Source organism: Cottoperca gobio, chromosome 23 (genome assembly GCF_900634415.1).
Source record: "Cottoperca gobio chromosome 23, fCotGob3.1, whole genome shotgun sequence".
Classification (NCBI taxonomy): domain Eukaryota; kingdom Metazoa; phylum Chordata; class Actinopteri; order Perciformes; family Bovichtidae; genus Cottoperca; species Cottoperca gobio.
Window position 1 is genome coordinate 15,043,642 of NC_041377.1, and position 13,961 is coordinate 15,057,602.

The 13,961-nt window shown below is 39.1% G+C and overlaps 1 protein-coding gene across 2 annotated transcripts in view; it reads left to right on the plus strand.

Annotated features, from left to right (window-relative positions):
- LOC115028108 (chemokine-like protein TAFA-2) overlaps window positions 1–13,961 on the plus strand; it is a 75,262-nt gene that overhangs the window by 39,861 nt on the left and 21,440 nt on the right. For both annotated transcript variants that reach the window (XM_029461527.1, XM_029461528.1), the window contains exon 2: window positions 3,090–3,193. In XM_029461527.1, the coding sequence (XP_029317387.1) occupies window positions 3,091–3,193 (103 nt within the window). In that variant the 5' untranslated portion in view covers window position 3,090. The remainder of the gene's footprint in view (window positions 1–3,089; window positions 3,194–13,961) is intronic.

Below are 13,961 nucleotides of genomic sequence, written 5' to 3' on the forward strand. Positions count from 1 at the left end.
GTGGTTTTAAGGTTGTAGAGTGTATATTAGACCAACTAATCAGACAATGGGTGATGTGGGAGAGAACCATTAAGTGGAAGAATATCTTCGCTGCCTCAGTTGATAGGAAGCTTCTGGTAAACGCAAAATAAATCATTTATGTGGATGTGTTTTGGTCTTTTATGAGCGATACGATGCTCATCTTACTCTCAAAAGAAGAAAGCAAATCAATTTGCAGTATTTCCCAATAGAAAGAAAGTACAAATTACTATTAAGAAAATGTGCTAAAAGTATCAAAATGCTATATATAATGAATATTATATGTAATAATGTTAAGTAGATTTATCTTTATAAGCTAAACTTAGTTTTAGCTCAGCTATGATGACCACATTTCTAATTCTGAATAGTAATAAGCAACTATCAAATAAATATAGCGCACTAAAAAAACATCCAATTTCTCTCTAATATGTAGTAAAGAGTTGTAAAATGACATAACACCTAAATACTGCAGGTACTTCTAAATTCCACTTACTGCAGTACCTGTGTAAAGGTATTTAGTTACAATCAAAATGATTGATATCAGACAGACATATTGCTGGAACTATTTCTTGGCCAGACTTGGTCCAGACCTCCTGCAGTCTTGCGGTCACTGTGAGGATGCCAGACCACTAAGCACAGCGCATTTCTAAAGCCAGCAATAAATTAATTAATTTTAAGTCAATTCTCAATTAATTAAAATCATTCCCAATCATTTCATTCTTCAGAGACACAAAGCCAGTCCGTGTCTTTTCCCCAGGGCCAGATCCATAAAACCCTTTTTTAGATTTGTGACTAAAACTGTTTGCAAAGACAGAAATGTTCTTTTGTCAGATTTATGCCTGATTCTGTTTTATAAATCTCAATCATTGTGGAGCTGGGCGCACATGCAAAAGCTTCATTTCCACTCTCACAGGTAGCAATAAATGCTCAAACATCTGTTTGTGTCACGGTAGCGAAAAGGTGATGACTCAAATGCAAGACGGCAGGCGAGGAGATTAACAAAAAGAGGGCTTTATTCCAAAAAGCTTACAAAATAACAAAAATACAAAAGGTAAACAGTAAACTGAAAAGACAAACCAGGATGACATGGGGAGCACGAGGAAGCACGAGGAAGCACGAGGAGACATCTGCAAGGGTGACACTTAGATGACGATCTGACAAGGAACACTGGGAAAGACAGGGATATATACACACAGACACTAAACAAGGGGAACGAGACACAGCTGGGGAGAGAAGCTAAAACACAAGGGCAAGGTGAATGGACACAGGAGGAACAAATCAACAATCACAGGGGGAAAACACACAGACAGGAAGTACAACTAGACATGACATAAGGGGGAGTGAACACTTCAAAATAAAACAGGATATACAAAAATCAAGACTGACAGTTTGCATATTAATACTTGCGCCCTCTCTAAGACCTCTCAATGAGAAATACGGTGACGAAAAAGTGCAATTTCAACGACTGTGCAGCTGTCACTATGCATGGCTGGGGCTATTTGTAGCGTGTGTACCACTAACTCATCACATAAACCTATAAAACATCATAATGATGAAATAAAAGAACAATTAAACCTTTGCCAATTGAAACAAATTCTCTCCTCGATGGGTTAGATCATAGGATGGCCAAGGCGGCTTGTTTTGTCTCCTGTTCGCGACCTCTATGGCGGATTACAGCCATGCAAGCCTATAGCCCCAACTTCTGCCGAAACTACGCTCTAGCTGAGTTTAACCAGTCGATGGAAACACGTCTACTTTTTTTTTTTTGCAACATTTCAAAAATCCGTTTAAAATTTGCTTGACAAATGGAATCACAGCTAATGATTTATGCATGGCGCTCATGTTGAAACTGACTTTACACTGACTTTAAGTGTTCACTAATTTAGGATGAAACTATAATTAACTGGTATATAATCGTTTGAATTTAAATAAAACACATTTTGTAAATGCGCCTTTGATTGAAATTTGACAAAATAACACAATCACTAAAAATGGCAAACGACCTAAAAACAATGTTACCCGTCTCTCAATTTATATTCATTCTCCTCATCTTATCACCTGCAGCTATTGCAGTTTGTGGGGAAAGGTGTACTCACGGTTTCCATGTGTACACATAATTTATACATCTGCTGTATCATTTCAGAAAAGTTCAAAGACAACAATTGTTTTTAATGCGTTTTGATATGTGCAAGTAATCAGTATGAGAAATTGTTTCCCTTTGTGTTTGTGTTACCTGCATGTCTTGATAATCTTCATGCGTCTCCTTGTCTGTGCTATTTGACACATCGCTTGATTCTAATTCCTTGGTGACACTGGGAAAGTCTGGGCAAAAAGGTCATGTCCGCCCTTCCAAAATAAACTTAATTACACAAATAATATGAGAACCCCAACGAGGTTTGGCCAATCTATACGTCAATGAGGCAACCAGATAAGAGGCGGTAAATAAGGCATAAACGCAGCTTGTAACATTGTACGCTCACGCCATATGATACCATGCCTCTTCCAGTAATTACCGTAGCGCTCCTGCATCCCCGTTTGAAATCTGATCATTGTCTGTCAATGATAACACACTGTGCCAGATGGTGTATGCAGTGTGGCCTGAGCTCCAACACTTCATTAGGGAGAGGAAGTACAGAGGAAAGCGTGCTGTGGAGGGGTGGATTAGCCACTGCGGCCTGCTTGCTCTCTTCCACTCTGCTGTAGAGCCGAGAGAGGCTTACTGAAGCCTGTTAGGGCAGCAGAGGGTCTTCACCTTCTGTTCGTGTTCCTTCTGTTCGTGTTCCTTCTGTAAAGTCCTTGAGGAGTTGCAGGGGAAGGAAGGTTTAGGGCACATAAACAGCTGTAGTTTGTTTTGAAAAGCAAGAAGAAGGATGAAAGCCTGTATCTCTTCTTGATAAGAGCAAATATGCATTCAGACAGGCTAAAACAATTGTGAAGTTAAACTGTGAGCTAGTGGAGCAGCACCCTCTTCCTGTACCAGTTAAATATAGCGCTTGTATAATGCTGTTCTAAAAAGGTAACAACGTCATAGGTTAAAACTACTCATGTCAACTCCTCTTTCTTTTTCCCAGGATGAGTGAGCGATACATGCAGATCGGAAGTAAAGGGGCTCTACTTGTAATGGTGCTTGTGATCACCGTCTGGGAGATGACCGTACCAACAGAAGGCGCTACAGGTGAGAACATTAAGACTAAATCTACACCTGGTTTTTATCTTGGTCAGAAGTGTCTTTTTTGTTTTGTTTTAAGTTTACCAATGGTGTCATGGTGCGGTTTAAACATTCACACAACAGGCAGGTTGCAAACAATTAGACACAGGAGGATCATATCAGGTCGGGGGAAAACACACAAAGACAGGATGTAAAACGAGACCTTACACAAGGTCAGTGTTCTTTACAAAAGTAAAACAGGAAACAGACAAACTAAAAGCCAGGGTCATGACAAATGGACTTTCTGTCTGTGTACATAATTAAACACTTATTTCTGATGGGAACAAATGCACTTTCTAATGAGGCAACCTAACAAAAGTTTAATGTTTACATTAAGTGCTGTCTCGAGCTTCTCGTCCATAAGTAGCTTCCTTCTGCACGATGATACAGGACTGCGTATCACAATTCTTTATTTTTGTCGCTTTGAGCACCACAAGCCATCTAGTTCCATTTTATTTGAGAGAAGGCAGACATCTCCTTCGCCAATATCTCCAACACTCAGCAACTCCCACCAAAACAATCTAGATTGAAAATAAGTATTTTTGATTTTGGGCTGAACTGTTCCTTTAAGAAGTTTCCAAGCATTATAAGCATATTGTCTGCCTTACCTATAGTGTAAGCAGCTCAGTTTACATTTTAAGTTTTTATTGTGATGTTCTATCTAATTTACTTTGACAGTGAGAAAGATAAAACTGCCGATATTTTTATATTTGCCAACACAAGGGTTGTCCGTGTGGCTAAAGTCTGCATCTTATTCCTCCACCACCATTGAGCTCCACCGTTGCACTGGGTGACATGTTCCTTCATTACATCAGGCTTGAAAAGAACAATGAAAGCATTTATTTGTGACCTGTCTTTAAAGATTGAGAGTTAAACTGAAGGGGGCCACAGACAGGGTAGGGAAGTCATAAAGTATTGACAGACTAATGAATCGCTGGTTGTGTTTCTTTGATAATGTCGTTAAAATAACTTTTATCCGATCCATATACCTCAAATTAGTAGAATCACAATCTCAAATCACAACAGACAGATTAAAAATAATGGTCATTAATTGATGCAGCAGAGCCTCAGATGTGCTGACTTTGAGTCCTTGGTGTGAGTCAAGCTCCAAAACAATGCATTCTACATTTCTCATAACACAACTCAATAATTAAGATTCTTATTGTCTCCAAAGGGGAAATTGTTTAAACACGGTGTGCATTCAGCGTGCCTTGAAAACATGGAAACATTGTACAGTACGTAATCTCCATCACTACATAAAAAACCCAATACAGAGCGCGCTATTGTGGCTAGATATGGAATTCACCACTGCAATGGCAGCAAAGACTCATCGCAGCAGAGTATGTGTTGTGTTAATACTTTTTTTATGTCTTTTGTTCCACTATCTGGTAAATGCCTACATCTGTAAAACTCCACATGCAGGTTTAACGCAGGAAAATATATTCTCCGAGCCCAGCCTGAGATATCCCTTATGACATCATCAAGGGTTCTTTTCTTAGACTTGACAAAGCTCCTCCAGAGCCAAAGACAAACAACTGTTTTCAAAGTCTGAGTCACACTCTTTATACTGGTAAACTGATACTGATGTATCAAATCGGAGTTCCCTTTTGAGATGTTTATTCCAGTAGATATAGGGAGGTTGGAAGCTTTGAATGGCAGGAGTCATACCAGAACTGCTGTTCATACAGCAAGGAAAACAAAGAAGTAGCAGAAATCTGATGTCAGCCAATTTGAAAGTTCAAATGTAGGCGATGCTTCTATCCTATTAAATCATTCAACAAATAGTTTTAAAATTGGACTGCACCTAATAATTATTCTTTTGTCAAGTTATCTAACGATAATTTTTTCAATTGGTTAATTAATTAATTGATTATTCTAAAGATATTTTTTTCTGTAACAATACTTTAAGCAATAAAGCAAGTAAACGACAAATATAAAAACAGCTGAATACCAACGTTACCATCCCAGCAGTGGTGCAGAAATTACTTTTAACATGGGGGCGATTAAGAAACATAAAAAAAAATCTATTTTAAGTAACTACTACCAACAGCAACACATTGCGCATGTTTATAATGCTAATATATCAGGCTTTGATGGGTATAAAAAGTAAACAGGTGCTGTCTTGCGGCCGCCGATGTCTTGACAAAGCGCTTCGTACCGGGATGCTTTCGCTTCAAGTGTTTGCCCATAGCATAGCCATTTACAATTTGCACAGCTTAAAGAGCACCACTGTGTCGGGTCTCTGTCTAAATACTCCTAGAATTTAGAGGATTGTGGGCATTTAGCTGCAGCTTGTTCTCCGGGGGAATCCATGCTTTGCCCGGGCGCAGCCATCTTCTTGCAACTGGCCGACACATATTATGCAAATCGATGTTTTTCCGTAATGGATGATGTCGATTACCTCGACAAATTGCTGATACCATTGCTCCAGTCGTCCCATCATGGTGGCCCAAAAAAGAGGCAAAAGAGAGGTCAGACTTCTCTACATCGAAAGAAAAATAGCTTTTCTCTGTGCACAAGCTTGTTGAGTCTCCATCAATCCATTGACTCAGCTCTGTAGGAACTAAGTGGACTTGCGGAGGCTTCTTTGATTTGTTCATAGTGTGAAGCTTCAGCTCTCCATCCAAAAAAAAGAAGTGCTCAACACAGGGAGGAGTGCATCCACAGTGGCTTCCACTTGTCATGTGAGGTGTTTGGAAAGTACTTTCTCAGCATGGAGCGCATTACAGATAAAATGTCACAATAGTAAATGGGGGAGGAATTGGATTGAAACAGCTATTTTGGAGGCATGCGTCAAACTCGTCTCCCCCTGCCTCATTAAAAGTGTTGTCCAGTCGTCAGTAGTAAACCCAGGGAGATCAATTATGGCAACTCAGCAACATTACAAGGAGAGGCCAACCCACATGTTTCATCACTGGGAGTCCCACTGATAATACGCAGCCTTAGGTAATTGTTGGTGTACAAGGCAGTGCTGCTACCGGACAGGATGCCTTTTTGTGAGCGTGATAGAAATCGTGCATACCTCTCTTTGCTTTGTCGACCAATTAGATGGGAGTGCGGCGCTTTGATGTGCAGCGCTTTGATTGGCAGCGATCCCCACTCAAGGCGCTCATCATTTCAGCAGGAAGTGGATCAGAATAATCTTGCACAAATTCAATTTATCTCTGATAGCCACCGCAGCCCCCTAATTTCCCCTGGGTGTTATTTCTGTTGCTGTAAACCCGTTATCATTCAAGGGATGATATGAACCCAGAGCACGTCCAAAGTAGAGAACATTTATTTCTTCCCAGAGAACACAGGAAGAAGAAGACTAAGGCTTCTCTCTGACAAGCAGGGCACATTTAGTTCATTTCAGTAAGGAGACAAGTTGATGTTCTAATGCACATATGAGCTTTCACTTCTTTAAATAACCGTGTGTTTTGTCAGCAAAGACGTGATCATATTTGCACATATCAAACATGCTTTTGTACTCTCTGACAGTTATGTAAATCCAGTTATTTCCTTCTCTGCTGTGTGGAAAAAGAAGATTTGCTTTGTGCTTTCAAGTCAGTTACTACTGTGGCTGTTTACAACACAAACTTAGAACGTCAGTGGTCATTCTGTTTGTCCTTTATTGACTAAAGGCAGGTTGGCAGAGAGAGGATCAGGTCAGACAGGATTCAGTCCCAGGCCACATGGCTAGCAAGTTGTGGGGACAACTGATTTATTTTCATTAGCATCTATTGTCATGGATCTGTTGAGATACCTGCTTTCCTGTGCATGCCATGCCCTCTACTTATTCTGCCTATACTTGTTGTTGTTTTTTATATCCTTTTTACTCTTTCAAAGGGTAGGTTAAAAGGTGCTGATTATATCATTGAATCGTCTCCAGTTCCAGTCTTGTGTATTGAGTATTAGACACCTTCTACAGGAGGCTCTGGTGTCGAGTGGAAATAAAACGATTCATGCTTCGCCTTCCAAAATAAGAAGTTTAAGGCTTCTTTAAACTTAAATTGCGAAGTGATTTACTTCTACTTACTGGGATGATTGTGTTGATTCTTCTTGTGCTTTGCTTCTGCAGTAAATCTACAGAATTCTATGAACACATGAATGAAAAAGAAAAGTATTTAAATTAACATGCAAAACAATAATCTTTGCAGCAGTGATTCTTTCCAAGCTTTGGCATACATGCAGAAATGTGTGGGTATATCTTTCTTATTTCCTATTTTACTACTTAATAATTTTAATAATTTGTTCATCCGCCTTGTGATTCAGAATGTAACGGGTTCTTCCTTGGCCCATGCTACACCCTTCCACAAGATTAAAATATCAGGTCAGTATTATTTCCGTAGTCCTGTTGACAAACAGAACCAAAAACATTGTATAAAAAAAGTATTTCTGAAGTCAAGGATGCCTCCTTGGTAGGATGGGTCCTACAGAGGCTCAGCAAAACTCCTTCCTAGCGTAAGAAATGGACGCGTTTTTTTATTTTAGTGTAGTTATTAACAAACAATTCAGTGCATTACAATTTCTAGTAGGAACATTGATATTGATGAGGAGACAGATTCCAAACCCAAAGGCTATATTGACAATAAGTAATACAATTAACAGGGATTTGGACAATTATCATAATTTATTAATGTAGAATACACACAATTCATGTGCGTATGTAATAAGCATATTTTTGACAAGTACATTCGTGACCAATATGTAAAAGTTAATCCTCAATGAAGTAGGTCACACATGAACACTTCATCAGTCATGTAAAAATCACTTCAACATCATCAGAAAAACAAGAGGTAGATCTCCGCCTGGCTTTAATAAGGCAGCATTTCTCCGGAGACGGTGCCTTCAGATTTTATGGTTGCCCAAATGGGTGCCAGGAGTTTAAATTCTGACCTTCAAATTGTGCTAGTGTGATCCTTGCAGACACATTACAGCCTTGGATTTCAGTGTCCACAATGGGAAACCACTTAGCAGGAATCAAAGCACAGCACAGGTTGCTAAGGGGAACTTAAACCTGAGTAGAATGAAATACATTTGATAGTCCACACTCAGTGTTTTGTAGACAAGTAGCACTCGGGTGGTATAGGTGTAGTTTCAGTTAGCGGTATGTCTTTAGAGATGCTTCCCTTCTAGTTGTAAATGTTGCACTGACGTATGACCTCCATGTTTGACTTATTATACGTCTGGTGTTGTATTCGTCAGCGATTGTTGCTTGCTCTGCACCTTAGACTTTCTGCTCTTTGTAATAAAAATGACTTATATGATGCATAAGCAGCATCTTGCCAAGAAAAGAAAAACACTGCTTGCACCCTTGAGAGAGCAGTAACTAACAGTTAGAGACACTACAGGATCCCCATGTTAAACACAACAATCAATCCACATCCTCAGTGTTGTACATTGATTTTGGCTCCCTGAATCTGATCTGTAATTGTGGCTTGAAGATGGATCCTCATCTGTCACTCTTCTAAACTGCTAACAACAAAGTAAGGAATAGTTAGAGAAAATCCCTATTAACATAAGCGTTTTTACAATATAGTACATTGACCTCACTTCTCTATATTTTAGCTGGTATTTTTGGAAACACACAACCGCTGTGTATAAAGCAAAGCAGTGATTACATTATCATTCACAACAGCATCATGAATGCTACAAAGTATGCATCATTTGCAGTTTCTCCTCTGTCTCCAGAGACCAACGTATAAAAGCTTCTCAAGCGGAGTAATTTCAGCACTGCACAGAGAGCAATGCCCCATCACTTCGCTCTGAAAGCTACTTTGGTTCAAAGGATTCCCTGAAAGGAACAAAGGCCTGGTAAAAAAAAACAATACTGTCTGATAGTCAGCATCAAGTGTCGGGAGTTCGTGTTCGAATACATTCTCGGGATTTGATTCGGAATTAGATTCAGAGCTGCTTTTGGATTTCACTTTTTTCCTCACAACATGTTGTGGTTTTATAATAGTCTCTGGACTATTCCTTGGACAGGACTAGTAACTTTGTGAAGTCTCTGCTAGTTGCCTGGCAACCTCACAGTAAAGTGTCATTTTTCCCCATTTTGGTTATGGTACAGATTAAAGAAATGAGACAAAACCTGTTAATTAGTGCGCTTTAGAGGCGCTGGTAGGTGATTTTCGTTCAGAGCCAGACTAGCTGTTTCCTACTCTTTCCAGTCTTTATGGTGAACTTACTGTATTTCAAAGAGAGTGGGAGTGATATTTTATTTTCTTATTTACTTGCCAGAGATCTAAAACGCAAATCCAATCTAAAAGAGCACTTAGAGCAGGTAGAAGAGGTACTAGATGTGATAGAGGGGATCATTTTAGTTAATCATGTTTTATAATATCTTGTAATATATGCATCTTGAAATTTAAGGTTTTGTTTCAAAACAACATTTTGGACAGAGCCATGACACTTCAAGGGTAGCTTGAATTGAAGTGGCTAATGGGGACAACACTTAAAAAAACAAATTGGTCCAGTATTGAGCGAGAGCACTGCAGCTGACAGTCGTGAAACACTTGGTTTGATTTTATGCAAAACCTGCTGAACTGAAATATCAGGACCTTATACACATTGTCGAAATCAGCAAAATATTCAGTCTTAACATTGAAAATCTTCTGTTCCGCAGTTGCAGCGTTCTCGCTCAATACTGGACCAATTTCAAAAAATTGTTGTCCCCATTAGTCACTTCAACAAATGACATTGGAAAAATATGGTCCATATTGAAAAATACTGAAGTTTCCCTTTAACTTAATAATAATAATAATAATAATAATAATAATACATTTTATTTATAAGCGCACTTTTGATTTGCGTAAACAAAACTCAAAGTGCTTAACTTAACAGCTCATGAAGAAATCATTGGCATTGATTTACATCCTGTCAATAAAACAGCAGATATAAAATTAGTCAGCCTTACTAATTTATTTTAATGGGAGGCACAAGAGGTAGAAAATGGCCATAACATTATTATGGTGATTAGCCATTTAAAAGAAAATGTATTAGTTTATGGATGGAGTCTGATACGAGTCCACAAAAGTAAAAGTTTCGACTGTTTTTATCCGAGATAGCTAACGGTGATACAGGGCCTCATGCAGCAACAACAACATACACTATATAAAGGCAGGTGTTTTGCCGTGTGCAAATACTCTGGCACATGCCCAAGTATTGGAGAGATTCAAATCAAAATCAAAGCGTTGTTAAATAAACTTGTGTTTTTTCAGAACATAAATTCTGGTACAAGAAAATCAAAAAGCACCTAAGAGCAGTATGTAAGCCATTCAGAAGATGCACATACACAATACCATCCAAAAGGTTTTTATAATATTAAATGGGATCAATGGACAATCCCACAAATTGAATTCAAATTATTGTAACGACTCTAAAACAGATAATAATCTACATTTCATAATATGATACGTGTCTTTTTATGTTCCTCAAATGGAATACTTATGTTTCCTTGCATTTGACAAACAAAAAAAGAGAAGAGCAAAACAAGAAAACATTGGTGAATCCCAGAAATCCATGGGTACCAACAAAATAAGAACACATTCTGCATATGGACAAAAATAAGGACATTTGTTCTCATGCATGAAGCCCAACATAATGCACTTAAAGCAATTTATGCTTCGTTAAATTGCCATGTAAGTACTATAGCCATGTAATTATTGTTCATTCTGAGACTGGGCTGTGCATGGCCAATAAGGCCAGGAGATTGTCAGTGGGCTTTTACTACATCAAATCAATAGACCTGTCTGTAGAGTTTGAGTCATTTTGTTCTAAGAAACCATCAAGCAACACTGCATTATGTTCCGATTAGCAGTGAGCAGGTAGTGTTATATTTTAAAACAGGTTTATTTTCTTGGCAAGATGATTGATGCATTGACTCACTAGATGTGGGTTTCTGAAAGCTCACACATCTGATGCATCTTCATTCCTCAAACACAATCTGTTGATGAGTCATCACAACGGAAAGATCGAACCTTTGAACTGAGGGGAGCTTTTACAAAAAGATTAGTTGAGTTGCAGAGCGCCTGTGTGGAGGGGATCCAGGGGAATAGTGTCAACCTCTACACGTGTGATGCCTCGGTCACCAATATCTTCCAAAGGTGCTCTTGAGAAAGGTACTGAGAAAAGTCTACGTCAGATTCATGACGTGCTCTTAAACCGAAGAATTGTTCGCACCAGTCTTCCTATAATGATGAATCCCATTGACATCATAAATTGAAAGTGCGGGAAAGTTGATCCAAATTAGCAAGTATAGTGAAAAAAAAGACTTTAGGAAAATTTAGACAAGAATGACGCCCAAATGAAAGTCTAAGGGGGTAGAGGGGTTGACGCTAAACGTGGAAAAACAAAAATAAAACTTCAATAGTTCTGAAGTGGAGGTACTTCTGCAGGAAGTGAACGCCAAATGAGCCGACATGGGCGCCCAACTGATGAAGTAAAAAACACAAAGTTTGGAAATTGGAGAGCATGGTTCCTAATTAACATATTGGTGTAAATGTAAGTGTAATTGTAATGGTTATTTATTTTAAAAGATTATGATTCTTTGTAAAAAAAATTGAAAAGAAATAATAATAATAATGAAAAAGATAATAATAAATATTATTCTAATTTATTTCCATACTATTATACAACTGCAGAATTGAACACAATGCAATAACACATTTCAAACATGTCAGCACTCAAAAGTGTGCCTTTGAGTGTGTGTAGAATCTGTTCTTACCTAAGAACAAATAAGAGACCATCGGTGAATGTCAGAATCTTAAAGTGGAGGAAGCATGTGAAGCACCTTGCTTCTCACTGTCTGTACGATATTTAGTCCTTACGTCATCCTGTCTCCAGCATTTTTGACCCAGAGGGAGGACAATAATGCTGTTTTTATACCCTGTGATGTCTTGAATGTATTCAGTGCTTGTATCAGCAAAGGGTGTGATGATTAGTCTCAGTTTGTGTGTGTGATACAAAAAGCAATGTGAGCAAATAGCACTGAAACCATAATTAAAAGAGACATTAATATTTATTTTCTGGAAGTACGTCTTAACTGTATATGATTTTCTTCCTTCTGCCTGCAGGCAAAGCAATGTAACAAGCCTCAGGGCTTTTGTTTGTAACTGGCTGCATTCAATTCTCTTCCAATGCAAATTTCCCATTAGGTCCATGTTATTTTTTTATATATACATCCATGATTCAAGACATTTTTGTCAACTATTTATTCTGAGAAATCTGTGTTCCCTGAAACACTTCATCTGAATTGCTGCCCCCAGATTATATTTTTCAGTTTGAAGAACAAATTATTTAAACCTTTATAGTACATCAGTATTTCTCAGGAGGGATTGCATTGCAGTTAAGAACTGATTTACAGTAGAAGGATCAGGATTTTTATTTAGAAAAGGTTCAATCAAGGTTAGTGTTTGGTTTAAATGACATTATATTACATTTAGCTGACGCCTTTGTCCAACGCAAACAATCATGAGGATACAACTTTGAACAGTAAGAATCTTGCAAGTACATTAGCTTCAATATAGGTATAATCATTTTAAGTGCAGTGCAATAGCATCAAATAAGAAAAACCAATGTAGGTACTACATACAGAAATAAGTCAACCATTTTTGAGCCAGGATAGCAAACAGGCTGGTTTTATTTGAGGGGTATCCTGGTCCCACTCGCAGTGAGGGAGTAGCAGATGCTGAGCGAAGTGAGCAAGCTTTGGTGTATGGCTTGACCATGGCCTGGATGAAGGAAGGGTCTGATCCATTCAATGCATGGTAGGCCAGCAGCAGAGTCTTGAAGCAGATTCGGGCAGCCACTGGTAATCAGTGGGAGGAGCGGTGTAGTGTAGGAGAACTTGGGTAGGTTAAATACCAGTTGGACTGCTGCATGAGTCGTAGAGGTCAGATTGCACATGTAGGTATTCCAGTTGCAGTAGTCAAGGTGTGAGATGACAAGAGCCTGGACCAGAACCTGTGTCGCCTTCTGGTCAGTAGGGGACAAATCCTCCTGAAATAGTAAAGTGTGTATCTGCAGCAGCGGGCTGTTGCAACAATGCTGGCAATGAAGGACAGTTGGTCATCCAGTGTCAAACCCAGATTCCTTGTAGTCCAAGGAACAACAACCGAGGTGCCAATGTTGATAGGTAAGCTCTTAGAGCCTTCCCCGGAAGGAAAAGCAGTTTGGTGTTGTCAAGGTTGAGTTTCAAGTGTTGTGCAGATATTACCTGAGAGATGTCAGACAGACAAGCAGCGATTTGTACATCTACCTGTGTTCCAGACCCAGGAGAAGACAGAATCAGAGTGTCAACTGCGTAGCTGTGGTAGGAGAACCCAATGACAGGGCCAGGATGAAGCCCTGAGGAACCTTAGTGGTAAGTTGACAGGGGTTAGACAAAGACCAGGTTACCCTGTAGGTGCGGTATTTTAGGTAGGATTCGAGCAGGGAGAGAGCAGAGCCGGAGACTCCCAGTTCTTGGAGGGTATAAAGGAGGATCTGGTGGTTCACTGTATCGAATGTAGCAGAAAGGTCCAGAAAGATGACAACAGAGGAGAGGGAAGCTGATCTAGCAATGTGAAGTTCCTCAGTGACAGCTGAGTTGAGTGACCTTATTTGAAACCATATTGGTGGAGATCAAATGGTTGTTCTGGTGAAGGTAAGACAAGAGTGGATTGAAGACCGTATGCTCAAGTATTTTGGTAAGAAATGGAAGAAGAGAGTAGGGGACTAAGTGTTCACTTCTGAAGGGTCGACTATGGGTTTT